This window comes from Caretta caretta, chromosome 23, assembly GCF_965140235.1.
Source record: "Caretta caretta isolate rCarCar2 chromosome 23, rCarCar1.hap1, whole genome shotgun sequence".
Classification (NCBI taxonomy): Eukaryota; Metazoa; Chordata; order Testudines; family Cheloniidae; genus Caretta; species Caretta caretta.
Genome location: NC_134228.1, coordinates 5,545,389 through 5,571,639, shown reverse-complemented (window position 1 = coordinate 5,571,639; position 26,251 = coordinate 5,545,389). Strand labels below are relative to the sequence as shown.

At 49.4% G+C, this 26,251-nt stretch overlaps 1 protein-coding gene across 2 annotated transcripts in view; it reads left to right on the top strand.

Annotated features, from left to right (window-relative positions):
- Positions 1-932: 932 nt before the first annotated feature.
- The window catches only part of PPP5C (protein phosphatase 5 catalytic subunit), a 49,814-nt gene continuing 24,495 nt past the window's right edge, over positions 933-26,251 (top strand). Inside the window, exons 1-6 of one of the 2 annotated variants that reach the window (XM_048833052.2) lie at positions 977-1,108; positions 11,638-11,709; positions 18,987-19,228; positions 20,701-20,848; positions 24,959-25,080; positions 25,509-25,574. In XM_048833052.2, the coding sequence (XP_048689009.1) occupies positions 11,652-11,709; positions 18,987-19,228; positions 20,701-20,848; positions 24,959-25,080; positions 25,509-25,574 (636 nt within the window). In that variant the 5' untranslated portion in view covers positions 977-1,108; positions 11,638-11,651. Of the gene's footprint in view, positions 1,109-11,637; positions 11,710-18,986; positions 19,229-20,700; positions 20,849-24,958; positions 25,081-25,508; positions 25,575-26,251 lie in introns of both variants that reach the window. The other variant, XM_048833051.2, reaches the window with a different exon arrangement.

Genomic DNA, 26,251 nt, shown 5'->3' with positions numbered 1-26,251 from the left:
AACCACCAGCTCCCTAGATGGTTCCCAAATGACCCAAGCTGCTGAAAACGCTGCCCTTGGAGAACTTCCTGGGGAGGTGGGTAAAGATGCATGTTTATTCTGGTTTCAGAGTAGCAGCCGTGTTAGTCTGTATTCGCGAAAAGAAAAGGAGGACTTGTGGCACCTTAGAGACTAACCAATTTATTTGAGCATGAGCTTTCGTGAGCTACAGCTCACTTCATCATGCTGAGCACCCAACAATTGGGTCTAGATGATCATGGAAAGAGCCTAACGCCTGCGGTTAGGTGACCTCCCAGAGCCCCAGGGGCAGCTCCAGTGATGTCTAGCAGCGTGGCCTAGCATGGCCTGGAGCCACCCGTCCCCACCGGAGCTCTCAGGCTGGGGGGCTCATTGCGGGGACGACAGCCCCAAGCCCCACTCTGCGTCGGCTCAGAGCCCATGGCACTCATCAAAGCCAGGTGCTCTGGGATGGGGCCGCCCGCCGGATCTCTCTGCATCTGCTGAGGTCCTGTGGCCCCATGGCCACGCGCCCCAGGGCAGGACTCTGTGAGCGCGGGCACCCCACATGTGGGCTCAGAGATTTTCCCTTGGTGCCGCCCAGTCATAACCATGGCGGGTCCTGGCCTAGTCCCCCAATGCTGCCCAATCCCGTGCCTCCACCTTGATGCCATCCAATCACGCCCCTCCCCTCAGACCAGGTGATGCCCAATCAGGTCCCACCGGGCACTGCCCAATGAAGCCTCGGGGCATGGCCACTCTAGCCCCCCTTCCCCGGACTCTATGATGCGCAGTCGCCCTTCCCTCGCTCCCCCGCCTCTCTATGGCTGAGCCCCGAGCCCCGCCCCTCGCTGCCGGAGGGGCCCGGCGCCTCAGCGCGCGTGCGCGCGTTTGCGACCTCCTCGCGACCCCTCCCCCTTGCTGTTTGCGGCAGCGCTCGGCGGGGCGGTTGGGTGCGCGCGGTTGCTAGGGTCGCTTTACGGCCCGGCGATGGCGGAGGGCGAGCGGACGGAGCAGAGCGGCGGCCTCGGGCGGCCCCCCCTGGTGGGGGAGGCGGGGGCGCTGGAGAGGGCGGAGGCCCTCAAGAGCCAGGCCAACGAGTACTTCAAAGGTAGCGGGGGGGAGCGGCCAGATATGGAGCCAAAGGGGGAAGCCGGGCGGGGCTGCCAGATATGGAGCCACAGGGGGAAGCCGGGGGGAAGGCGCTGCGAGATATGGAGCTACTGGGGGGGGGGAGGGGCTGCCAGATATGGAGCTGCTGGGGGAAGTGGAGGGGGGAGGGGCTGCGAGATATGGAGCTAGTGGGGGAAATCGAGGGGGGAGGGGCTGCGAGATATGGAGCCTGAAGGGGATTCGGGGGGGGGGGAAGGAGCTGCCAGATGGGGAGCCATAGTGGGCTGGCACACAGGGAGCTGTTGTAGGGAAGGGGCAGCTAGATGGGGAACCAGGGGGCGAGTGTGGGAGGGATGATGGTGTGAGGGTCCTGCCAGCAGGGAGGGGCTACCAGAGAGTGAGTCCTAGGTGGGGAGCAGAGACGGTGGTAGGGCGCCAGAGGCAGCCTAGTCTAGTGGCTAGAGCAGGGGAGTGGGAGTGGGGGCTCCTGCCTTCTAGTCATGGATTCCAAGGCCAGCAGGGACCAGGTCATCTAGTCTGATCTCTCGTAGAGCACAGGCCAGAGAACTGCCCCAAATAATTCCCAGAACAGATCTCTTAGAAACGTGGTATTGGCCGCTGTTGGAAGACAGGCTACTGGCCTAGATGGACCTTTGGTCTGACCCCGTGTGGCCATTCTTACCTAAACCCATCCCATTTTGATTTAAACATGGTTGGTGACGGAGAATCCACCATGACCCATGGTAACTTGTTCCAAAGGTGGGTTACTCTCACCGTTAAAAATGTATGCCTTATGTGGGATGGATGGACGTGGGGGGGTTATGGGGTCTAGTCATTAGAGCAGGGGACTGACTCCTGGTTTGTGTTCCTGGCTCTGCCAGTGACGTGTGTGGTGAGCAACCCGGTCACACGGGAGCAGGCACAGGGGTGGGAGCTGCTCAGGGATGCGTCCTGCTTAGAGTCTCGGTTTCCCTATCTGTAAAATGGAGATAATGGTATTGATCTGTTCTGTATAGTGTGCTGAGAACTACTGCTGAAAAGTGCTGGAGAAGAGCTCAGGATTATCACCATTGCTATTATTTGTTACGTTCAGGGCAAAGGCCTCATGCCAGCAGTGGAAGCACGCTGCCCTACACACTCAGCTCCGTTTACAGGGGTGCCAACAGAAGGTTATGGTTTCCTTATGGTTTCAGAGTGAATGCTTTCCCCTTCTGTTGCTCTTTATCCACGATCTCCAAGCAGTTTGCAAGGATTTGTTAATTTGCCACTACATCCCCCTGGGCATCCTAATTTCACAGCTGGGGAAACTGAATCATAGGGCAGGGGAGGTGACTTGTTCAGGGTCACCCAGGCAGTCTGTAGCAGAGCTGAGAGTAGAACCCAGGAGTTCTGGCTCCAAGTTCCCTTTTCTAGCTGCTGAGGCCTGCTCTACACGTGCAAGTTTTATGGGTTTAATTATTGTGACTCAGGAAGTGATTTTTTTTAAACTGAAATAGTTACACCAGTACAAGCCCTAATGTAGAGGCAGTTACATGGGGATCACTTAGGGTAATAAACTATATTGGTCTAAGCACATTTATACTGCTGCGTGTCCACACAATAGGGTTGTACTGCTGTAACTGTGCTGGTACACTTACTGATTCAGTTTTGAGGTATAGATGTTCCCTGATGCCCATCACTGGAGTATTAAATCAGAGTAAGAGAGGCTGAGCTAGCAAAGGGCCTCAGGATGTGTGGGGGTGAGGGGGAGAAGGTGTTCAGTTGAAGTGACTAGCATAATCTGATCTGTTGATGGGGTTAGTGTTAGAGGAGACGTTGATGTGTCAGGGGGTTTGTCTACATATGGTGCTATTCTGGAATAACTCCATGGTTGAATCAGTTTAAAATAAAACCAGTGAAAAACCCATGTGTGGATACTCTTATTTCCATTTAAACCAGGCTTACTTCAGTTGATCTTAAATTGGTTAAGAATCAGTTTAAATTAACCAGAAGTAAGCCCCTCTTAAATCAAACATCCACACGGCAGCATGCACTGGTTTAACTAAATTGGCTTAAAATCCGATGTAAATTAAACCAGTGCAACATTTTTGTATAGATAAATCCTTATTCCAGAATAAGACCATCCACACGCACTGTTATTCTGGAGTAGCTATTCTGTTTTAAATTCATGTCCTACCTTATTCCGAAGTATCTTGTGTAGACAGGTTCTTATTCTGGAATAAGAGTTCCTTTTTCCAAATTAAGCCAAACCAGAGCAAGGCCCTCTTGTTCTTGGATAAGTGTGTGCACACATGGAGTTATTCCTAAATGGATGTTCTGCTTTAAATTCACACCCTACCTAATTCCAGAGTGACTTTCATGCGTAGACAAGTCCTGAGGTGAGGGAAGGACTGTCTGATGCAACAGAGGGCATATTCCCTCAGGGGAGGATTTGTGGAGCCGAGCTTAATAGTGAGATGAAATAAATGATTGGAGCAAGCGATTGGCAGGAGAGGGAAGACATTGCGGATGGGCATCGCAAATAGGGCAGTGGTTCCCATAGGTTCCCACCTTGTGGCTAGCTTCTGAATGCTTCAGAAGCAGCCTGGCCTGTTTCTTTGGCATAAACAGGGAGAGACTGCCAGCCGGGAGCCACCTGAAGAAATACTTTAACTGGATTGTTGCTTTGCTTAACTTCCCTCCTTCCATATTATGAGGGGTTAATGTCCGGTCCGAGAGCAAACATGGCTCTCTTGGAAGAGGCCATGTGTGCGAGCTCGTTAAGGCCGCTTGTTCTTAGGCCTGAATTTCTGTCCATGGAAGTGTCTGGCTGGGCCTTGTCCTAAAGAGACCCCATCTCCCCAGGTTTGAGAGCTTTCCACCAGGAGATAGCCTCCTTTCTTCCTTGCTCTTTGTCAGTCATTTCTTTATTACTTTAACCCTCCTCTCTGCAGGCAGCCCTTCAGGGGAGGCTGGAAGTCATGTCCCCAACCCCAGGCACCACTCTTACCTCTAGATATGATCCCTCCAGGGCAGGATGGAGGACTATGAGGAAGTCTGCACTTCCTGTCCTGGGACTTAAACAGACCCTGTCACCGACTCTAGGACGTGCCAAACTGGATTAGACCTGATGGGGGATAGTTCCAGTTTCCCATCTTTACCCAGTGCTCAGCACCAGCTGCTTCAGAGGAAGGTGCAATGGTGGAATTACCTGATCAGAGCTGAAGGTTCTTCCCCATCAGTCAGTGATTGGCTCTTGCTGATAGCACTTCTAAAAATGCTATCTTGTGTCTAATCAAAGTAAGGAGAGCAGAAATAGGGAAGTATATCTATCTAGAAGGTGTCACCTGGCTTAGTGTCTGGTGAGATCACATGATCAGGTAACTCTTTACTAGCGTTGAAGCCCCTGTACTGCGCACACAAAGTTCCACGGGGTGTGACTGGTCCCCTTGAGTTCCATGGAGTTGCTCTAATCGTTGAAGTTAAACATCTGTAGAGGAAGGATGGCCCAGTGATCATGACACTCTAGTTTAGGACTGTAGAGATGCAGGCCTACTTCCCTGCGCTGCCACAGACTTCCTGTGTAACCTTGGAAAGTCACTATGCCTCTCTGGGCCAGTGGGGATAACAGCACTTCTGTGCCTCATTGGGGTGTGGTGGGAGTATGTACACTAAGGAGGGAAGCGCTTTGAGATCTAGGGATAAAAAGTGCTGTGCAAGAGAGAGGTATTATAGAATCATAGAATATTAGGATTGGAAGAGACCGCAGGAGTCCAACCCCCTGCTCAAAGCAGGACCAACCCCAACTAAATCATCCCAGCCAGGGCTTTGTCAAGCCAGGCCTTAAAAACCTCGAAGGTTGGAGATTCCACCACTTCCATAGGTAACCCATTCCAGTGCTTCACCACCCTCCTAGTGAAATAGTGTTTCCTAATATCCAACGTGGACCTCCTCCACTGCAACTTGAGACTATTGCTCCTTGTTCTGTCATCTGCCACCACTTAGCACAGGCTTGCGCCATCCCCTTTGGAGCCCCCCTTCAGGTAGTTGAAGGCTGCTATCAAATCCCCCCTCACTCTTCTCTTCTGCAGACTAAATCACCCCAGTTCCCTCAGCCTCTCCTCATAAATCGTGTGCTCCAGCCCCCTAATCATTTTCATTGCCCTCTGCTGGACTCTCTCCAATTTGTCCACATCCCTTCTGTAGTGGGGGGAACAAAACTGGACACAATACTCCAGGTGTGGCCTCACCAGTGCTGAATAGGGGGGAATAATCACTTCCCTCGATCTGTTGGCAATGCTCCTACTAATACAGCCCAATATGCCGTTGGCCTTGGCAACAAGGGCACACTGCTGACTCATATCCAGCTTCTCGTCCACTGTAATCCCCAGGTCCTTTTCTGCAGAACTGCTGCTTAGCCAGTCGGTCCCCAGCCTGTAGCGGTGCCTGGGATTCTTCCTAAGTTCAGGACTCTGCACTTGTCCTTGTTGAACCTCATCCTATTTCTTTTGGCCCAATCCTCCAATTTGTCTCGGTCACTCTGGACCCTATCCCTACCCTCCAGCTTACCTACCTCTCTCCCATCTTAGTGTCATCTGCAAACTTGCTGAGGGTGCAATACATCCCATCATCCAAGATTAATAAAGATGTTGAACAAAACCGGCCCCAGGACCGACCCCTGGGGCACTCCGCTTGATACCGGCTGCCAGCTAGACATCGAGCCAATGATCACTACCCATTGAGCCCGACAATCTAGCCAGCTTTCTATCCACCTTATAGTCCATTCATCCAATCCATACTTCTTTAACTTGCTGGCAAGAATACTGTAGCAGACCATATCAAAAGCTTTGCTAAAGTCAATATATATATATATATATATATTATATATATAAGTCAAGCTATATCACAAATGCTGAGAAGATCAGAGCCCTAGCCTTCCAAGTGACGGCTGTATTGTCTAGTGTTTCAAGTACTGTTTTGGGCGGGGGGGAGGGGAATAATTCATTTTATGTTTAAAATGTAATGAGGTAATTTATTTTTAGTCCTGAAGGGATATAGCATCTTATCCAGGTTCCTATTTTTGGTTTGATAAAACTTCCGGTTTGTGACTTGCAATGAATCAGCCACTAGGGGGCTTCCTTCACAGCCCTTTAAAATATACGGTATTAATTTCTGGGGGCGTCAGTGCTAAGAGGGTGTCAATAAGATTGCAGTGATTTCAGAGAAAAGCAAACAAATGGTCATGGGCTGGAGGGAACGGATTTATAGGGAAAGGCCGAGAGAGAGAAACTTGCCTAGTTTGGCCAAATGACGACAGGTGGGGGGCGATACATAATGACCTAGTCGCATCAGTTGCAGAGAACGTTACTGCAATACAAGGGGATGAAGCAAAGCAAGGGGTGAATATCAGGGAGAAGTTTCCTGGATCTCAACCCCAGGAAGGCTAGGAAATTATATCAGGACTGGACAAAACCCTGGGGGAATCACCGTAGTGAAGGGACAGTCTGGGCCGGAGCTCTGTGCTGGATTCAGTGGGATCTAGCAGCTTGTGCCCTTCCCTGATTTCAGTGACCTCTGTGTTGATCAGTGACCTCATTTAAAAGGTGATGGGTGTGGAGGCAGGGGATCTGTCCATGCCGGATTGCTCCATGTAGAACACGGTGCCAGCCAGTGAGCGAATGTTCCAAATACAGCAGCTGCTGTGTCCTGTGGGAAAGCAGCAGTCAGCCAGGGCTCTATTGGGGGAGAAGGAGCTGGGTGCCTAGTCCTCAGCAAGGGGGACAATCTCCAGGCTTTGAGTCCAACTCTGGGCTGTCCAGGCTCTGCAGAGTATTTTGGGGGGCCTGTTCAGTGACTTCAGCCTGATCTCTCTGGGCCGAAGCGGTCAGCATGTGAGGGGCTCTGTATGTTGTCAGTTGGTGAACATGTGAGTTTTCTCCATAGGCCGTCCCAGCCCTGCGTAGATAATTGATTCAGCAGACCTCAACAGTGGTACCCTGAAAGACTGCAGGCTCGTGTCAGTGGCAGAAAGACTCGGCTAAGTTTATTGTCTTAAAGCATGTTATCAGCATCCCATACGCTGCACGGGTGCACTGCATGTATGCTTGTGACAAGGTACCAGCACATTCAACGTCAAGTCATCCCTTAAGCCAGTACAAAGAATCAAGGGGTGGTACCTCGATCTTTATGTGATGAAACAAACAACTTCTTACATACCACCTTCCATTCTTCCTCACATCTGTTTGTTACCTCCCCTTGTACATTGCTGCTGATGCCTCGGACAAAACATCCCTATTCATCACTTCTGTCAAACCATCTTATCTTGTGCTCGGTTGGGGCGGACCTGAGTGAGTCTTCACTTCTGGGATGTGTGTACATGAACATCCAGTGCCTAGTTCTTAGGAGTGCCTGTGTCTTAGCCACGCTAGCTGTGCCTTTGCCAAGTTCATGTGCCAAACGGTGAACTTGTAAGCAAGTGTCTCTGTGATGACAGGGCCTGACTTTGGCTCCTAGCATGGCCTGGCTTTGCTGACTGTGGTTCATGCCTTAGGTCTTGCCCCAGGCCCCATGCTCCAGGCTCTCTCTATTACATTCCCCTGCTTTTTGTCTTTCTATGGGGAGGATGTGTACTCATCATCCCAGAAAAGCATAATGCGTGGACTGAAGATGAGCCAGTGGGCTAAACACTGTTATATGGCTATACCTTACGTTCCCATCCACATATTCATGCCCCATCTGTCCTTTGGTCTGCACATTCCCACATACAACTGGTAGACAGATTTTTCGTTTCCAATTTTTTCTTAGTCCCTTATGGTGGGCCTGGGAATGTTAGGTCTGGGACTTTGATTGAAGGCTGTAGTTTTATGATTGAGCTTTGGGAGATGCTTCCATGTACAGAAACTCCTCACTTAAAGTCAGGTTTCAAAGTAGTAGCCGTATTAGTCTGTATCTGCATATATAAAATCTCCCCACTGTATTTTCTACTGCTTGCATCTGATGAAGTGAGCTGTAGCTCATGAAAGCTTATGCTCAAATAAATTGGTTAGTCTCTAAGGTGCCACAAGTCCTCCTTTTCTTTTTTCACTTAAAGTCGTCCCGGTTAAGGTTGTTTCCTTGTTAAGTTGCTGATCAATTAGGGAACATGCTCGTTTAAAGTTGCGCAATGCTCCCTTCTAACTTGTTTGGCAGCCACCTGCTTTGTCCACTGCTTGCAGGAAGAGCAGCCCGGTGGAGCTAACTGGTGGGGGGCTTGGAACTAGGGTGGACCAGCAGCCCCTGTAGCAGCTCCCCCTATCAGCTCCCCGCTCCCTAAGTTTCCTGTGCAGCTGCTGCCCAGCAGGCTATCAATTGCCAGAAATTCAGCTGTCCCTCCCCCACTGTCATGTGCTGCTCCTGCCCTCTGCCTTGGAGCTGCTCCCTGAGCCTCCTGTTGCTGTGCAGCCTCCTGCTTGCTGTGCGGGGGGTGAGGGGGGCACAGGGGAGGAAGAGGGGGCTAATGTCAGGGTGTCTCCCTACCCCCTGCTCCTGCACCCCGCTTACCCCATCTGCCATAGAGCAGGGGGACACATGATGGATGCAGCAGCTGAGGTGGGTCTCAGCTTGCTGATCTAATTAACAAGGCAGTGTACTTAAGACAGGGATCAACATAGTTAAAGGGGAAATGCACATCTCTCTCACACACACACACACTGTGTGTGTTTCTGTCTGCTATGCTGTCTCCCCTCCCTTCATTCCTTCTACCTTGTAGAGTGCCAGGCTACATTAACACCGAGTTAACCCTTGAGGGCTAGTTCACCATTTTGCAGTAAGGCATTCCCTGGGAAATATCCCACCCTCTGACTTCACCAGCTCAACCAAGCTTCACAATCATCACTGCTGTGTACCAGTATTAAATTGTTTGTTTAAAACTTATACTCTGTGTGTGTGTGTAATATAATATAGTCTTTTGTCTGGTGAAAAAAATTTCCCTGGAACCTCCTCCTTCCCCCCTCGCATTTACATTAATTCTTATGGGGAAATTGGATTCACTTAACATCGTTTCACTTAAAGTCGCATTTTTCAGGAACATAACTACAACGTTAAGTGAGGAGTTCCTGTACCTAAAATAATAGTTTATATATAAATAATATATGCGTAATTTATGTGTGATATAAGTAACACCTTAGAGACTAACCAATTTATTCTCGAAGGTGCCACAAGTCCTCCTTTTCTTTTTGCGAATAGAGACTAACATGGCTGTTGCTCTGAAATAAGTAACACCGCATATAATGCTCATAGTTGATTATAAAATAACATATTGAATAACATAAGGATACCTAGTGATCCTCCATGGTCGTGTGATTATAAGTATCTAACCCTCATCCATTACCATGACTTTAATAGCCAAGCCAAGCCAAGCCAATCCTTTTCCAATCTGCTGCTGTAATTTTACCTTTTTCATTTGGTAATGGATACAATAGCACAGTCCACTTAGGGCAATTAGTGCTACTGCCTGCACAATCATAAGATTTAGACCGTGTTCTGACTATAGGATGTGAAGGGACATGGCAGGGCCCACCAAGGTGTTTCCACCTCCTCTTGTACCCTATCTCCTCTAATTGTTGTTGAATTAGATTAGCTATGGGTACCAAAGCTTCCTTGGTTTGTGCTTCTGAGTCCTGTGTATTTAAATGTAATTGCATAGTGGTGGGAAATAACCTGGTTGCTAGATCATTTATGTTATTGGGAAGAGTGATGAGTTCAGTGATGGTGTTCATGCCACTGGTTGGCCAGAAAGAATGAATTCCGATTTGGATTGTGTTTGTGACCTTTACGCAGAATCCAGGACAGGTTTGTTCATACTTTGTGAAATTAGACTCCCAATGCACAAACCAAATCCTTGACCAATTCTTTCTGTGCCAGTTAAGGCCAGCCATTTTTTGTACTGTTAATGTCAATAGTCGTGTAGCATTCACACAGCTACCTCCAGCTTTGTGCAGCCAGCCTGGTTGATTTCAGAATCTATTTCTGTCACCAGGTGCACACCAGGGTGGATAAAAATCAATTATTTAAAAAAATTAAAAAATCAGATTTTTTTATTTAAATCGGATTTTTTTTGATAAAATGCTTTTTGAGGAAAAAACCTATCTAAAGATAGTTTTAATTAAGATATATTATAGCCCAAAGATGTCTCATCATGGAATAGGGATTATAAATTCTAATTCTGTAGCATGAGACAATATATTCGTGTAATGTTTAAGAAAAGTTTTGTAAAGGAGTTCCAATAGTTCATGGATTAGAGACCCAATCTTCTGGGGTTTCAGGGGCTTCTGTATAGATTATTTAGATTAATCTTTCTATCTACCCAATGGGACTCAGTGCTCCGTCTAGAACAGTGTTACTCAAAGTGGTGGTTCGCGGACCGGTGCTGGTCTGCGAGCCATCGGCTGCTGGTCTGCGCGCACATTGGAAAAAAAAAATTGCCAGTCCTCCACATCAGATATCTTCTAGATCAGTGCTTCTCAAGCTACCATCAGAGATGCTTAGTTTTGCTGTTCTCAAACTGTGGGGTTGCGTCTCCACAGATAACATGCTTGTTAACAGCAAAAATGTTTTAAAATAAATAATATAGAGGTGAGAAATAACAGACCTCAACCCTATTGTCTCTCTGCAGATTTATGTACACAGAGTCAATCTCTCTCTAAAAGTGCAAAGTTTCAAAAAGTTCAATGGATAGAAGATTGTTGGGGGCGGAATAGATCTGGACAAGGAGAAGAAGTCTGGAGATAAATGTGAGAAGGGAGGGACAGGCAGTAGAAACGAAAATGAAACTGTTTGAGCAGCATAATCCAGAAGTCTTGAGGTCTTTCTGAGTGTAGCCTTCATTGATTTGAGATCTACCATACCATTCTCTCACTAGAAGGGAAAACCTATAATGGCAGCAGGCCGTAAAAGAGACCCAGTCTGGGAATATTTTAATGAAGTTCCTGTCTGTGAAGAATATGTATTAAGGTTATAACAACCAACGAAAATGCACTTGTATGTAGAAATGCATGATTAAATTGAGTCTTTCTGACTGGTGATTTAAATCATAATTTAAATCAGTTTGATTTAAATCAAATCCACCCTGGCACACTACGATAGGATTGCACATAAGTGTTGTTTAGTAAGGTTCCTACACTGTTCGCGTAAGGTACCTTTACTGGAGCGTGGGTCCACCTTGGAATAGCCATCATAATTTGAATATTTTTACTCTTCTTACGACTGTCTAGGAATCTACTCTATCAGATTTAGCAAATTGTAAGAAATCTGGGGTAATATTCTTTTTCTTGTTCCTGTATCTGTTTTATAAAAGCTGTGCCATTTAATAAGCGGGGCCATTTTTGTAGCCTTATATGTAACAACCCATGTTTGATTATTTCAATTACACTGTCTCCATAGGTTACCCAAGCCACTGCCAATGAAACATAATTATTTTCCAAACTATTGATCATTTATTCCTGGGGGAATTTTGCGTCACTGCATGCATACAGAATTCATGGTCCTGAAGATTTCTTTGCTTCCCCGCAGAAAAATGACTTCTGATGGGGAAGCAAAGGGAAGCTGCAAGAGTGGTCATGTGCTCCCTCCCCGGCAGTGCAGGTAGGTCGGTTTGGGTACCCAGAGCAGCTGGTCGAAATGTAAATCACCACCAGGTGAGGGGGGAGGCTGGGCAGTCATGCGTGGGTGAGAGAGAGAAAGAGACACTGTCCCTCTCGCTTGCTATTGCAGCACGCTTGGCATGGAACGGCAGGGCTTTGGGGGTGGTTCTGAAGAGGTAAGCATGGGGTAGGCAGGCTCTGTTCTCTCAGGCAGAGCAGAATGTAGCAGCCTGCCTGTTTAGTGAATTGTTTCCATTGTTCTTAGTGAATTCCCCCAGGAGTATAAACAGGTGTAAACATTTTAAGGCTTCTTTACATTGCCAGAGTATGGCCTTTTAAATGCTTGTGGTGCTTCAGTGATTAGAACTGGTCTACATTTTTGGACTGAAAAAAATTCCTATCAAAATGTGCTCTGTGAACTGTTTGCTACTGACCTTTTTGGAGATGGTCAGTAGCCAGTATAAATGGTGAGTTTGAGTCCCCAGCCCTCACTTGCTCTTCAGTTTCCTGTGATGTAACACTGAGCATATGGCTGCATGTATTTGTTGACTAATAACTAGAAGTAAATTGTCAGTACTAGCTATATTACTGTTAGACACAGGGGATTTGGAGATTTCTTCCAGTGCTCCCCACTCCCATTCTCCATCCATTGTACTATAGTTTAAATAAATTACCAAAATAATTGAAACCAGCTTGATTATATTGCGTTAATTTGAAAAAGAATATGCAGAATTTAAAAATATTGTGTGCAGAATTTTTATTTTTTTGGTGCAGAATTCCCCCAGGAATAAGTCATTGAAAGGATAGTGGTGTTGAGGTATTCAAACCTTTGAGCAATCAAATGTATGTTATCAATGGTTATTGCGTGTTGATTAGGCAATAGGCGAATATGTCGCCCAGTTTTTACTGCCTTTCCTCCTACCCCATTGATGATGCTGTTCACTTTTAGATTTAGGTTTTCAGTATCTCCTGTATTCCATACAGACATGCCGAGGCTTGAGCCTCCCAACACTGTGTCTATGACACTTCTCTTTTCCCATCCTTGTTGCTTCATTAAAGGATTTTGAAAACCTTTCCAATATTGTAACTGTACCCTAATCTCTGTATCAAACCAGTCATGTTAGTGGGGACATTGCATGTGCATAGCCATACTGGTGAAATTTAATTTGAGTGGCACATCCATCTATCCCACATCTTCCACCAGGTACTCAGTGATAGGATGTAGGAAGATGCCCGATTCTGGCCATGGTTGCAAATGTGGGCCTTCCACTGATGGAGCAGTGATAGTGGTAGGCTAAGTTGCGGGGATAAGATTGGTACCACAGTACCACAGTTAATGGCCACACATGATAAATACATTTGCTAATACCTGGAGATGTTACCCAAGTTCTTGTGTATAAAGCCTGGAGATAATTAATACGAATGGATGCACTACACTTATCCTCTACGTTGATAATAGTTACTCTGTCTGCCAAGGCCCTGTATGTTTTAATGATTCTTTCCACGTGGTTCGTTACTGGGTTGACTGTTTTAAAGCAATCAACTGCTACATCAGCCTTCTCATGTGGGTATGATTTAATATTATGTGGCAAAGTAAGGTTATCCTCTACTTTTTCTGTAATCGAACGTTCCACTCTTTGATGTGTTGTAACTGAGACTTGTTCCCTCTCCTGAATTCCTACTTCCTTTTCCTTAGCTAGTGGGGATTCAGGTACAATGGGGATATTAATTGCAGGTGTGTCAGCGTTTTCTGTAACAGCTGAGTCAGTGTTGGGAGCTAAAGTACGGATAATGGCTAGGGATGTAAATAGGGTTTAAAAATAGTAACAGTTGAACCTATTAAAATTCTCTTGGTTAAACGTTAACTGTTAAGGAGTTCACAGAGGCAGGGAATTAAGGATGCGGGGGGGTGTGCTGCAGCACCCCCACGTTTTACGCGGGGCTCCACTGCCACCCACGCCCGGCATCCCAGCTTCCACCCCAGGCCCAGGCTCCCCGCTACCGCCCCACACCCGGAACTTGGCTGCTGGCCTGGGTGTGGGGCTCTGCTGCCAGCCCCGCGCTTGGGGTCCTGGCTGCCGGCCCCACGGCTGCTCTTCGACGATGTAGCCCGACTACAGTCTTCTTTCTGTTTCACATACTACATTTAGAACAGTTCCTGCAGGATGAGCTTGGCTGGCCGCTTCCAGTACAATGGGATTATTTGAAATTTCCATTCAAATCCTTTTGTCACAAAACATGTCTGGTTTAGTCTTTGGGTGTTAGCCAGTCCCTCTGCACATTGGATCACTACCACTACACTCAGCAGTCCTCGTATCCAGATTAATTTCATGACCTGTGAAAACAAAAACAATCACTTTTTGGGTTGTTTTTTTTAAGCAGCATAATTGTATGTATTGTAAACCTTATTTGACTGAGGTACATTGGAAAGGGCACCACTGGTTTTATTGCAAAGGCCATTCTCCTGCCAGCAGTCCACATGCAATTCAAACAAAATTTCATCCTTTGTCATGGGATTTTCAATTAAAAAAAAAATAAAATAAATCTAGGATATGGTTGGATTATAGGCCCCGCACTTGTCCATCGAACCTTTGGGCCCAGCATCCAGAGTATTTTCTTTCCTTCCTGTTCCATAGGAACATAAGAATGTCCCTACTGGGTCAGAACAAAGGTCCATCTAGCCCAGTATCCTGCCTTCCGACAGTGGCTAGTGCCAGGTGCCCCAGAGGGAATGAACAGAACAGGTCATCATCAAGTGATCCATCCCCTGTTACCCATTCCCAGCTTCTGGCAAACAGAGGCCAGAGTCACCATCCCTGCCCATCCTGGCTAATAGCCATTGATGGACCTATCCTCCATGAATTTTATCTAATTCTTTTTTGAACCCTGTTATGGTCCATTTTCCATATTGATGTGTATCTATTGTTTCACCAAATAGTTAGTACTTGTCTATTTTCCACTGTATTCATTCTTTTCCAGTTAACTGTTTGACAGGATAAGGCCTACTTAATTCAAAGGTTGTCATTTGATTCCAGGTTACTTGTGTTAATGCCTGGGGCACCGATACGGCCCGTATGTCCAAATTTAATAAAACTCCATGCCAATTTGAAAAGATTCCGTTACACTTATAGACAGTTATCTTTTGAGATGTGCTTTTTTTACAGACTAAGAGATGTAACATACAGTTTAGGCCCTGAACTCCTTTATCTGCGTGGCGTATTTCTACCAAGGTTGGTTCTCTCTTTCGACCAGGTACGGCAATGGTCCCAGTTTATTTATAGTCTGATGTGGACCGTGCTATTCAATTTCTTTTTGGGTGGTGGGACAGTTTTAACCATTAGTTGATCCCCTGTTTGCCACTGCTTTCATCAAAGGCTTGGTTCACTTTTTGTGGCTGACCCCTGGACCGTGCCCAGTCAATATTTAAGACTATTTATCCAGGTTTTTGTGGCCAGTGCTGCTATGGCTTCCCAATCTGGGGGATATAATAGATTTTCCCATCCAGGCCTAGGCCTTCCAAACAGTATTTTATGTGGGCTAAGCCCAGTCATATGGTTTGGACGACTACAGATTCTCATGAGCACCCATGTGAAATCCGGATCCCAATTTGTGCCTAGTTCATTACGTACCTTAGATAACTCAATTTTAAGAGATTTATTCATTCTTTCTACTTGTCGTCTGGCCTGAGGGTGATATGCAATGGTAAGGGAATACCTGCCTGAACGCCCATGCTTTGGTACACATATCCAATAAATGCTGGCCCATTATTAGAATTATATAGAATAGTCAGTGAGGTAAACCCCATCTAGGAAATACTTCTCTCATTAAGGCTTTGCAGTGACATGGCTACCTTCCTCTCTTGCGGGGAATGCCTCCGCCCACTAACTGAAACTATCCACAATAATAAACAAAATCAGTTCTTCCTAGACGTTATAGGCAGTGGCCCTACAAAATTCACCTGCAGGCTTTGGAACAGCCCTTTCGAAGCCTGATGCATTAGCTCACCTCTTCTTTTTCGTTGTGCAGGATCTTGTTTTGCACATGTTAAGCAGTGGTGTGTGTGCATTTTCATGTCTTCCCTTATCCTTGGCCACCAGCCTACCTTTTAAAGTTTTTCTATAGCCTCTTCTAACTTGTAGGAATGTAGGAATGAAATCAGGAGGGCCAAATCGCACCTGGAGCTGCAGCTAGCGAGAGATGTCAAGAGTAACAAGAAGGGTTTCTTCAGGTATGTTGGCAACAAGAAGAAAGCCAAGGAAAGTGTGGACCCCTTAATGAATGAGGGAGGCAACCTAGTGACAGAGGATGTGGAAAAAGCTAATGTACTCAATGCTTTTTTTGCCTCTGTCTTCACTAACAAGGTCAGCTCCCAGACTGCTGCGCTGGGCATCACAACATGGGGAATAGATGGCCAGCCCTCTGTGGAGAAAGAGGTGGTTAGGGACTATTTAGAAAAGCTGGACGTGCACAGGTCCATAGGGCCGGACGAGTTGCATCCGAGAGTGCTGAAGGAATTGGCGGCTGTGATTGCAGAGCCATTGGCCATTATCTTTGAAAACTCGTGGCGAACGGGGGAAGTCCCGGATGACTGGAAAAAGGCTAATGTAGTGCCAATCTTTAAAAAAGGGAAGAAGGAGGATCCTGGGAACTACAGGCCAGTCAGCCTCACCTCAGTCACCGGAAAAACCATGGAGCAGGTCCTCCAAGAATCAATCCTGAAGCACTTACATGAGAGGAAAGTGATCAGGAACAGTCAGCATGGATTCACCAAGGGAAGGTCATGCCTGACTAATCGCCTTCTATGATGAGATTACTGGTTCTGTGGATGAAGGGAAAGCAGTGGATGTATTGTTTCTTGACTTTAGCAAATCTTTTGACACGGTCTCCCACAGTATTCTTGTCAGCAAGTTAAAGAAGTATGGGCTGGATGAATGCACTATAAGGTGGGTAGAAAGTTGGCTAGATTGTCGGGCTCAACGGGTAGTGATCAATGGCTCCATGTCTAGTTGGCAGCCGGTGTCAAGTGGAGTGCCCCAGGGGTCGGTCCTGGGGCCGGTTTTGTTCAATATCTTCATAAATGATCTGGAGGATGGTGTGGATTGCACTCTCAGCAAATTTGCGGATGATACTAAACTGGGAGGAGTGGTAGATACGCTGGAGGGGAGGGATAGGATACAGAAGGACCTAGACAAATTGGAGGATTGGGCCAAAAGAAATCTGATGAGGTTCAATAAGGATAAGTGCAGGGTCCTGCACTTAGGATGGAAGAACCCAATGCACAGCTACAGACTAGGGACCGAATGGCTAGGCAGCAGTTCTGCGGAAAAGGACCTAGGGGTGACAGTGGACGAGAAGCTGGGTATGAGTCAGCAGTGTGCCCTTATTGCCCAGAAGGCCAATGGCATTTTGGGATGTATAAGTAGGGGCATAGCGAGCAGATCGAGGGACGTGATCGTCCCCCTCTATTCGACGTTGGTGAGGCCTCATCTGGAGTATTGTGTCCAGTTTTGGGCCCCACGCTACAAGAAGGATGTGGATAAATTGGAAAGAGTCCAGCAAAGGGCAACAAAAATGATTAGGGGTCTGGAACACATGACTTATGAGGAGAGGCTGAGGGAACTGGGATTGTTTAGTCTGCAGAAGAGAAGAATGAGGGGGGATTTGATAGCTGCTTTCAACTACCTGAGAGGTGGTTCCAGAGAGGATGGTTCTAGACTGTTCTCAGTGGTAGAAGAGGACAGGACAAGGAGTAATGGTCTCAAGTTGCAGTGGGGGAGGTTTAGGTTGGATATTAGGAAAAACTTTTTCACTAGGAGGGTGGTGAAACACTGGACTGCTTTACCTAGGGAGGTGGTAGAATCTCCTTCCTTAGAAGTTTTTAAGGTCAGGCTTGACAAAGCCCTGGCTGGGATGATTTAATTGGTCCTGCTTTGAGCAGGGGGTTGTACTAGATGACCTCCTGAGGTCCCTTCCAACCCTGATATTCTATGATTCTAACTTGGGGTGTCCCCCTACAAGAGAGTCACATATCCAGCTCACCAATAAATGTCGTCGTTGCTGTGGAATTACTAAAACCCAGTTGTTCTCTGGGTGCACTGCTTGTATGCTCGTGACAAGGTACCAGCACATTCAACGTCAAGTTGTCCCCTAAGCCAGCACACAGAATCCGGGGTTGGTACATTGATATTTGTACGGAAAACAAACCATTTCTTCCATACCACCTTCCTTGCTTCCTGACATCTGTTTGTTACCTCCCCTTGTACCTTGCTGCTGATGTCTCGGACAAAACATCCCTATTCATTGCTTCTGTTAAACCATCTTATCTTATGCTCCATTGGGGTGGACCTGGGCTAGGGCCTTCTGGGATGTGTTTACACGAACACCCAGGGCCTAGTACTGAGGAGCACCTGGCTCTCAGCCATGCTAGCTGTGCCTTTGCCAAGTTCAGGTACCGGACGGTGAACTTGTAAGCAAGCGTTTGCTCTATAACAGGTTCTGCCTTTGGCTTCTAGCACGGCCTGGCTTTGCTGACTGTGGTTCATGCCTTAGATCTTGCCCCAGGCCCCGTGCTCCAGGCTCTCTCTCTCTACTCCACTGTACCTCAGAACGCCTCTCTGAGGGGGCTGGGGGCGGATGAAGGCTTTATAGGCTCTGCCTTCCTCTCTGGGCCTTTGATGTAGCACTGTGGGGCTAGGCCAATCCCAACCTGCTGCTGAGTGCGGCTCCGCTTCAAGGCGGGGAGAGGCCCCTGGCCACATTCTGGCAAAATTGCTGGGGGTTGGGGACCAGCCTCTAGGGGGACAGCTTGAGCTCTGTAGAGGTGCAGGGGAGCCCATGGTGCCTGAGGGCTGTCATGTGCGCTGGGGCTTACGTTGGACCCCTAGGTGCCACATGGGGAGGCGCTGCAGGAGTGGGAAAGGGGCCCTGCTGGCTTACCATGGCTGGGGCAGGCTCACCCCCTCTGGAAGGCCTGGCTGGCACTGCTGGGGAGGTAGCTGGCAGTGCCCTGTGGAGAGTAGGGGGAGAGTACCCTGCACTGTCACTGCTAAGCTGGGGGAGGTGAGGGGAACCTCAGTTCTGCTGACTCGTGCCCTCGATCCTGACTGGCGCGTCAGAGAGAGCTCGGGAACAGCCCAGAGCTGTAGGCTGCCTCCTGCTGCTGTTGCTGCCCCGAATGCATCTGTTACCCCCTCAAAATGCTCCTGGGTCCCCTAGTGCTGCTCGGTCCTGGACATCCCGGAGCCTGCTGACCTCCCATCTCTGCTCTGCTTCCCCCAGGCAAGAACTACGAGAATGCTGTGAAATATTACAGCGAGGCCATCGACCTGAACCCCGCCAATGCCATCTACTACGGCAACCGCAGCCTGGCCTACCTGCGGACAGAGTGCTATGGCTACGCACTGGCCGACGCCACCAAGGCCATCGAGCTGGACAAGAAGTACATCAAAGGATACTACCGGCGGGCTACCAGCAACATGGCCCTGGGCAAGTTCAAGGCCGCCCTGCGCGACTACGAGACGGTGAGTGCGAGCGGGACACTCTGCGGGGAATCCAGCGGCAGCGCCGTGGTCCTCTCCGGCTTTGCAACACTCTGGCTTGAGTTCTGCCTTTGCCAACATTTGGTTGGTGAGCTCACCTGGGTCCAGCTGAGAGCAGAGGGCGTCTGCACCCAGGAGGGTGATGGGTCGAAACAGGGCAGGAGACAGGTAGGACTAGGATGAACTGAACAAAGGGATCTTTAGCTCCTGTCCTGGGGAATGTTTCACATCGGTCAGGCCGGCTAGACTGTAGAACTGTCTTCCTGGGGAAAAGTAGAGATCCCATCGTTTGGGACACAAAGGTGTGGTGATATCCATAAAAACAGCCCCCTAGCTTCCGCCCCATGTGTGTCCAGGTTCCACCTACTCAAGTTTCACCCCTGCTAGCCCATGCAGCTGAAAGCAGGGCCCCGCGTAGAATGCTGTGCCCACGGCCACGCTCCCTGTCTTAGCTTCTGGCTGGGCTTGGTGCTGCATAATGTGGAGCTTGGGGCTGTTTTTCACCGCCTGCAGCGCTCTCAGCCAGCCCTGCTCACTGCAGGGCGGTGGGCTGCAGTAAGACGCCGCTATGATGCTCCCGTCCAGCTGGCTGGAATCGCATTTTCCCCCTCTCCCTTTGGCGACCGGAGTTGGGAATCTGGAATCAGCCATCGTGGGATGTAAACTCCTGTCCAAGCCATTACGGTTCATTTCAGTCCCATTATTGCTGTGCTTTCAAAGTTCTAGATCAATGACACCCTGAGCCCAGGCTCCACTGGGACAGCCCGAATAGCTGTGGACTTTGTCAGGGGACCCGCTCCTGCCGTACTGTGTCTGGGGGCTGGTTTAGAAAGGATGCAACAGATCCTGGCACTGGCTGCATTGCCATGCAGGAGACGTGGGCTCGCGGGTGTCTGTGAGATCTCCCGGAGGGATGTTGGGCCGGTGGCCCATGGCGGGAGCAGGATTACCACATAGTGATGGCTTGGCTAACTGTACCCTGTGGGCATTGGTAGCATGTGCCTGGTGCTTCCTAAATACCATGGATCTCTGCTTCTCCTTCACAGAATGGGCACCGGGCTTACTCTGATGGAGATCCCTCCATGACCCCACCCAGTAGCTTTATAGTGCCACTAGGTAGGGCACAGGCCCCACCTCCCTCAAACAGTAATGACGGTGCCTATTAAGGTCACTGTGTTTTCAATGGGGGAGACTAAGTGATGTGCCCAGCATTACAGAGCTAGGGGAACCCAGGAGTCCTGACTCCCAGCCTGCCCTGCTCTAAGCATTAGGCCCCACTCCCCTCCCAGAGCTGGGGATAGGACCCAGGAGTCCTGCCTCCCAGCCTAATGCCAAGTCTCGCACTTCCCCGGGCCTCTCCTTGTCATGCCCTTTTGTCTGCCTTTCCCTCCATTTCTCCTTCCTGCCTGACACTGGCCTGTGATGGGCTCTGTGCTCTGCTCTCTCCCTTCCAGGTGGTGAAGGTGAAGCCAAACGACAAAGATGCCAAGATGAAGTATCAGGAGTGCAACAAGATTGTGAAGCAGAAGGCGTTCGAGCGCGCCATTGCCAGTGATGAGCACAAACGCTCCGTGGTTGACTCCCTGGACATAGAGAGCATGAGTGAGTTGGGCTGCGGGGCTCTGGGCCTGGCTTCTCTGGTCACATGGATCCCACAGGGGTGCTGGGGGAGAACTGGCTAGCTCGAGGGAGGGGCAGTGACCACGAGCTCCCAGAGCAGCGCTGGGGCCCAGAGAGCTAATGGGACCCTTGGATGTTGAAATGGGGATAGTGAGTGGGGGTGGGGAGGTGCTTTTCCCTCTGTACCCGGCCTTGGCGAGCCGACGCTGGATCCTGCGTCCAGCTCTGGGGCCTGCATTTTAAAAAGGACTTTGCAGAATTGTCAAGGGTGCAGAAAAGAGCCAGGAAACCAATCTGAGGGCTGGAGAAATGCCTGACAGGGACTGACAGAGCTTGATCTGGGTAGCTGATCCAAGAGAAGATTGAGAGGTGACTTGATTACAGTCTCTAAGCTCCTTCCAGGGGAGAACCAGCGAAATGAAGGGCTCAGATGTCTGCGGAGAAAGGCAGAACAGGGACTGATGGCTGGCAGGGGAAGCCGGAGAAATTCCAGCTGAAAGTCAGAGCCAAGTGCTTACCAGTGCGGGTGATTAACCGCTGGAACAATCAGCTCAGGGAAGTGGTGGGTTCTCCAGCCCTTGATGTCTCCCAGTCCAGCCCAGATGCCTTGCTGGAAGACGCCTCAGTCACACGCAAGTGATTAGGCTCAGTACGGGGGAAGTACTCTGGCCTGTGGTGTACAGGAGGTCAGAGGAGACTATGGTCTGGTCGTGCTTCCTATTGCATGGATATCTTGCTATAACTGCCTCATGCAATGATGCACGTCTCATGAACACAGCTACCAAAAGGTGGGGCTCTGGGCCTAGTATAATAGCTAGTTGGCTTCTGTGTCCTGTCTGCTCTGTGTAGTTTTAATCTATGATCTCACGCGACACACCTTGTGTATGTGATCAGCGTGAGACTACAAGGACATTGCTGGAGAGGAATATGTGTGTGTGATTCCGACAAAGCCGAGCTCTCCCCTGTGCTTCTGGCATCCTGGCAGAGGATTGGGGCAGGTTTGTCCTGGGGTGGTGTTATCCTGACCACAAAGGGTGCTGATTCATGACTAAAACCCAGGATTGGAAGCTGGGAGATCCCGGTTGTTTTTGAATCTATCTATACAGTAACATGTGCCGGGGATCAGCGCCCCCATTCTGCCAGGCAGTGCACGTACACAGTGAGTCAGTCCCTGCCTCCCAGAGCTTGCAATCTGAATAAATAAGGTGGGGGAAAAGGAAGAATTGCTATCCCTGTTTTACAGATGAAGAGCTGAGGCCCAGAAAGATTAGGGATAAATCTTTCAAAAGCCCCATAATCCCATTTTTAAAAGATCCAAAGTCATCGAGACTCGAGAGCCTCAGCCCTTAGGGCGGGTTTTCAAAGGGATTTAAGCACCTAAAGAGGCAGATTGGCACCTAGTGGGATTTTCAGAGGCACCTAAGCAGGTGAAATCAGTGGGGGTTTTGGCACCTCACCTGCCCAGGCACTGTGGAAAATCCCACCTTTGTTAAGCACCTAGCTGCATCTTTAGGCTCCTATACATCTTTGAAAACCCAGCCCTAAGGGACCCAGCCACCCAGCTCCTATTGATTTAATCAAAACCTGCTTAGTCACTTCTGAAAATTCTTGCCTCAGACTACATGGCGAGTTCGTGGCGGAGGCAGGAACTAAACTCAGCTCTGCCAAGTCCCAGTCAGGGGGCTGTAACCCTCTTCCCCGTTCTCCTGCTAGTATCAGAGGGGCCTGTGTCATCTGTGGCAGGGATGCAGGCTTCCCAACTCTGATGGAAGCTGGTTAGCCCCTTGGAGTCTGTGCCATGCCAGGCTTTTAAAAAGGGGTTCTGTCAGAAGAGCATTGTGGGCTGTTTTCCGTCAGCGACTTAGATCAAATTTGCTTCATTTATAAGAGCAAAAGGCTCCCTCTTCCCCTTGATGTTTCAGATGTTTCAGGAAGAGTCCCAGGTAGCCTGGTGGCTCGGGGAACCAGGCTCTAGGATCAAAGCTATCTATTTCACACACCACACAGGTGAGGTGGCTAGGCTTTGCTCTTCCCTTTTTTCTGATGAATCCCTCAAATCATTTTTCCTCGTAGCCTCCTGGCTTCCAGGCTATGTACAGACATTCTAGGGTCTTAGATTTGTCAACCTGGCCCTGTGTCAACCCAGTCAGTCGGCATGGCAAGAGGGGAATGTGTGTCCTCTTCCAACCAGAGCGCGCCAGATTTCTACAATCCGTGACTTGACTGTGTCCTTCATAGGGTGCGTTTAGGGGGATGAGGGTGAGACATGACCGCGAAGGCTGTGGTGTATTGGCTGTGGTGGGTGGTGTCTGGCTGGAGGAGTAGAAGATACAAACTCGGGGTGCCTTTGTGGGGGTCTGCTGAGCGCTAGGGTACAGCTGAGAGTAGGGGGACGCTAAGGTGGCTTTAAGCCACATTTTGCTCTCCCGATTTTGGGGTGCTCCAGGGGCTGGAGAGGCCCCTCCAGCATATCTTAGATAGTCCTGGGGGCCTAAGTCACAGCACTATAGGTTGTGTCCTGACCCCAACACACCCCTTATGCCAGTGCTTGTGAGAGGGTCCTCTGCGGACAGCCTTACAGCTGTCTTCCACAGTGCCTGCACCAGGGAGAATCCTGGCCTGGCTGGATCTGGGGGGGGTTTAGGCCCCTTTACACCACCTTGTCTCTTCTGCATAAAGGGGCCGGACACAGCTGATGGTTTCACCCCTTTTCACTTCTTTGCTTTCAAGGGTGTCTGCGGTAGATACTAGATGTGTTGTCGTGTATTGCTGGCGGCTGTTCCTGGCTGGGAGCCACTGGATTAGCTCTGGTTTATTGGGGCTCTTGGCCTGTTGACTTTTTGGTTCTCTGAGTCAGAGCTGACTCCACAAACTGCGGTTAACATCCCTCACCCATAAATGAACATTGTCATGCGGGACAATAAAAAGTCACTGCTCGCTTAAATCCAGCACATGCTGTTTGGAATCGGACCGGCATTCCTGTCTTGTTGTAGTGAGTGAATGGAGGAGGTTCCAAGGTGCTACAGTCGGACAAATAATAACATGGGGAAAGGCCAATAAGTAGCTAGGAGGCAGCCGTTCGGAAAAGATGAGCTGTTAAAGCAATGATTCCAGGGCGTCTATAAATAACCCTCCAGCTGAAAAATTACACGGAAACATGATTTTATGACTCAAGAATCGTAGCAAAACATCACCTAAACCAGATTTTCTGAAGAGCTCATACTACTGGGTGCTGAGATCTCTTGAAATTCCGACCATTTGGGTGCACAGATTCCTCGATTTTATTGCCAGGAGGGATTGTTAGGGCATCTAGTCTGAGCTACTGTATAGCATCCATCCCACTACCCCTGTGCTGAGCCCCTTAACCTGTGATAGGCTAAGCGACCCTTCTGGAGAGACATCCGGTCTTGACCTGAAGCTATTGCGAGATGGAGAATCCACCCCTTCTCTCAGGAGTTGGTTCCAGTGGTTAATTCCCCCTGCTGTTCAACGTTTGGGAAAAGGGGAGAGGAGTGCTTACAAATTCCATGTGCCGGCCGTTACCAAGCAAATGGCTACAGGCCCATCTGCCCACGTATTGATTTCAGCTCAGCAGAACTTCGTGCTTGCGGCTCTTCCTACCTGAGAGCAGCGCCAGTGCCCAAAACACGCACCTAATCCGCTTCTCTGCCTGTCCCAGCTCAGTCTCCTCTGCCAGGCTTCCCTGGACAATTCATGGAGGTTTTTTGGTCAGTGGCTTGTCCCTCTGTCAGATGAATGTCTTTGGTTCCAGGGCCTGTTTGAGCCGATGGGGCTTCATCCCGTGATGTGTCAAGCACCCCCTGGAGTGGGAATCAAGGGGACTCTGCCTCTGGCAGGATCAGGCCCTAACGACACTGCCTTTGGACGTCTTGGCTCCAAGCACTTGGAGCTCATGCACGAAGGAGAGGATTCATGTACAGCTGTGGATGTGTAGGGTGCAGCTGGGTGGAAGCGGGCAGCCCATGTAAGCAGCGGAGGCGGGTAGGCAGTGCCCGCAGGGCTCTGGATTATTGGGTGCCATCCTGTTGCTAATGAGTGCTTCTGCTCTCCTCCCATCTCGGCTTCTGCCAGCCATCGAGGACGAGTACAGCGGCCCCAAGCTGGACAACGGGAAGGTGACGCTAGCGTTCATGAAGGAGTTAATGCAATGGTACAAGGATCAAAAGAAACTCCACAGAAAATGTGCCTATCAGGTAATTGCCTGCCTGCCCTGCTATAGGGCGGGAGGCTTATGCGTGGAATCCTTCGCCCTTTCTTCGGAAGGAGCTGGCATCCTCTTTCCCAGCTGTGGGTGGCAAAGACTGCTGCGGCAGGTCGACAGGAGTCCAGGGTGTAAAATGGAGCCAGCTTGCAGCCAGTGTCACTTTGTAACATAGAGGGAGCCATAAAGACTACATGTCCCAGCTTGCAGTGCTTCCGTGTCATCAAGATGGCACATTGCATGCTGGGAGCTGAACTCTCCACCCTGTGTGTTGGGGGGCCCCCTGTTTGCAAGGCCAGGGACTTGCCCAGCAAGATGCTGGCAAAGGGCGGGGACCTGTTGCATCTGGAGACAGGGCTGTGTCCTTCATTTCCCGCCCCATCCTGCCTTTGCTAACTCTTCCTTTTCTCCCTTGGGCAGATCTTGGTGCAGGTGAAGGAGGTGCTTGTCAAACTCCCCACTCTAGTAGAAACCACGTTAAAAGAGGTGGGTATCCTTCTCTGCAGCCTTGGGGTGGCAGGTCCTGGGATCCCAAACCCGCAGTACTGGGTGAGCAGAAGCTCCGGTGGCTTCATATCTCCCCTCCCCCCTCAGGCTGCTTGGGGGCCAAAACAGTCTGTGGTGTAATTCGAACCATGGCTTGCCAGCACTGCCTATGAGCAGCTGTTCAATCCATGCCATGTCTCCTCCCACCTCTGACCTCACCTAACTTGGGACTTGCCAAGCTAACCTGTATGGGACTCTGGACCAGCGGAGATCCATCCCTGGCTGGCTAAGCCGCTGGGATGGCCTCTTGTTGCAGCATGAGGCAGTGGAGTGGGAGGGGGAATCCCTTACTGCGTGTCCAGCCCTTATCTGAGAGCATTTGCAGCTGTCCAACGGCTTTTGGGATTGGAGTGGGAGGCTCTGACATGTCTGTTCTTTGATCCACCCATTGCTGTCGTAACCAGAGTCAGAGCCCTCAAAGGGGCCGGGTTGCTTGAAATAGGCCGTTTTCTTCCCCTTGAGTTACATACTTCCCTCCTTGTCCCAGCATGGTGATGTGCTGGGCTCGTGATGAGGGATCCCATGATCCTTTTCACCAGAGTTAGGGTCGTTATCGTTGTTGTCTGGGACAGATTCAGGCATGCAATTCCAACCTGCCTCCCTAAATTCCTGGATTC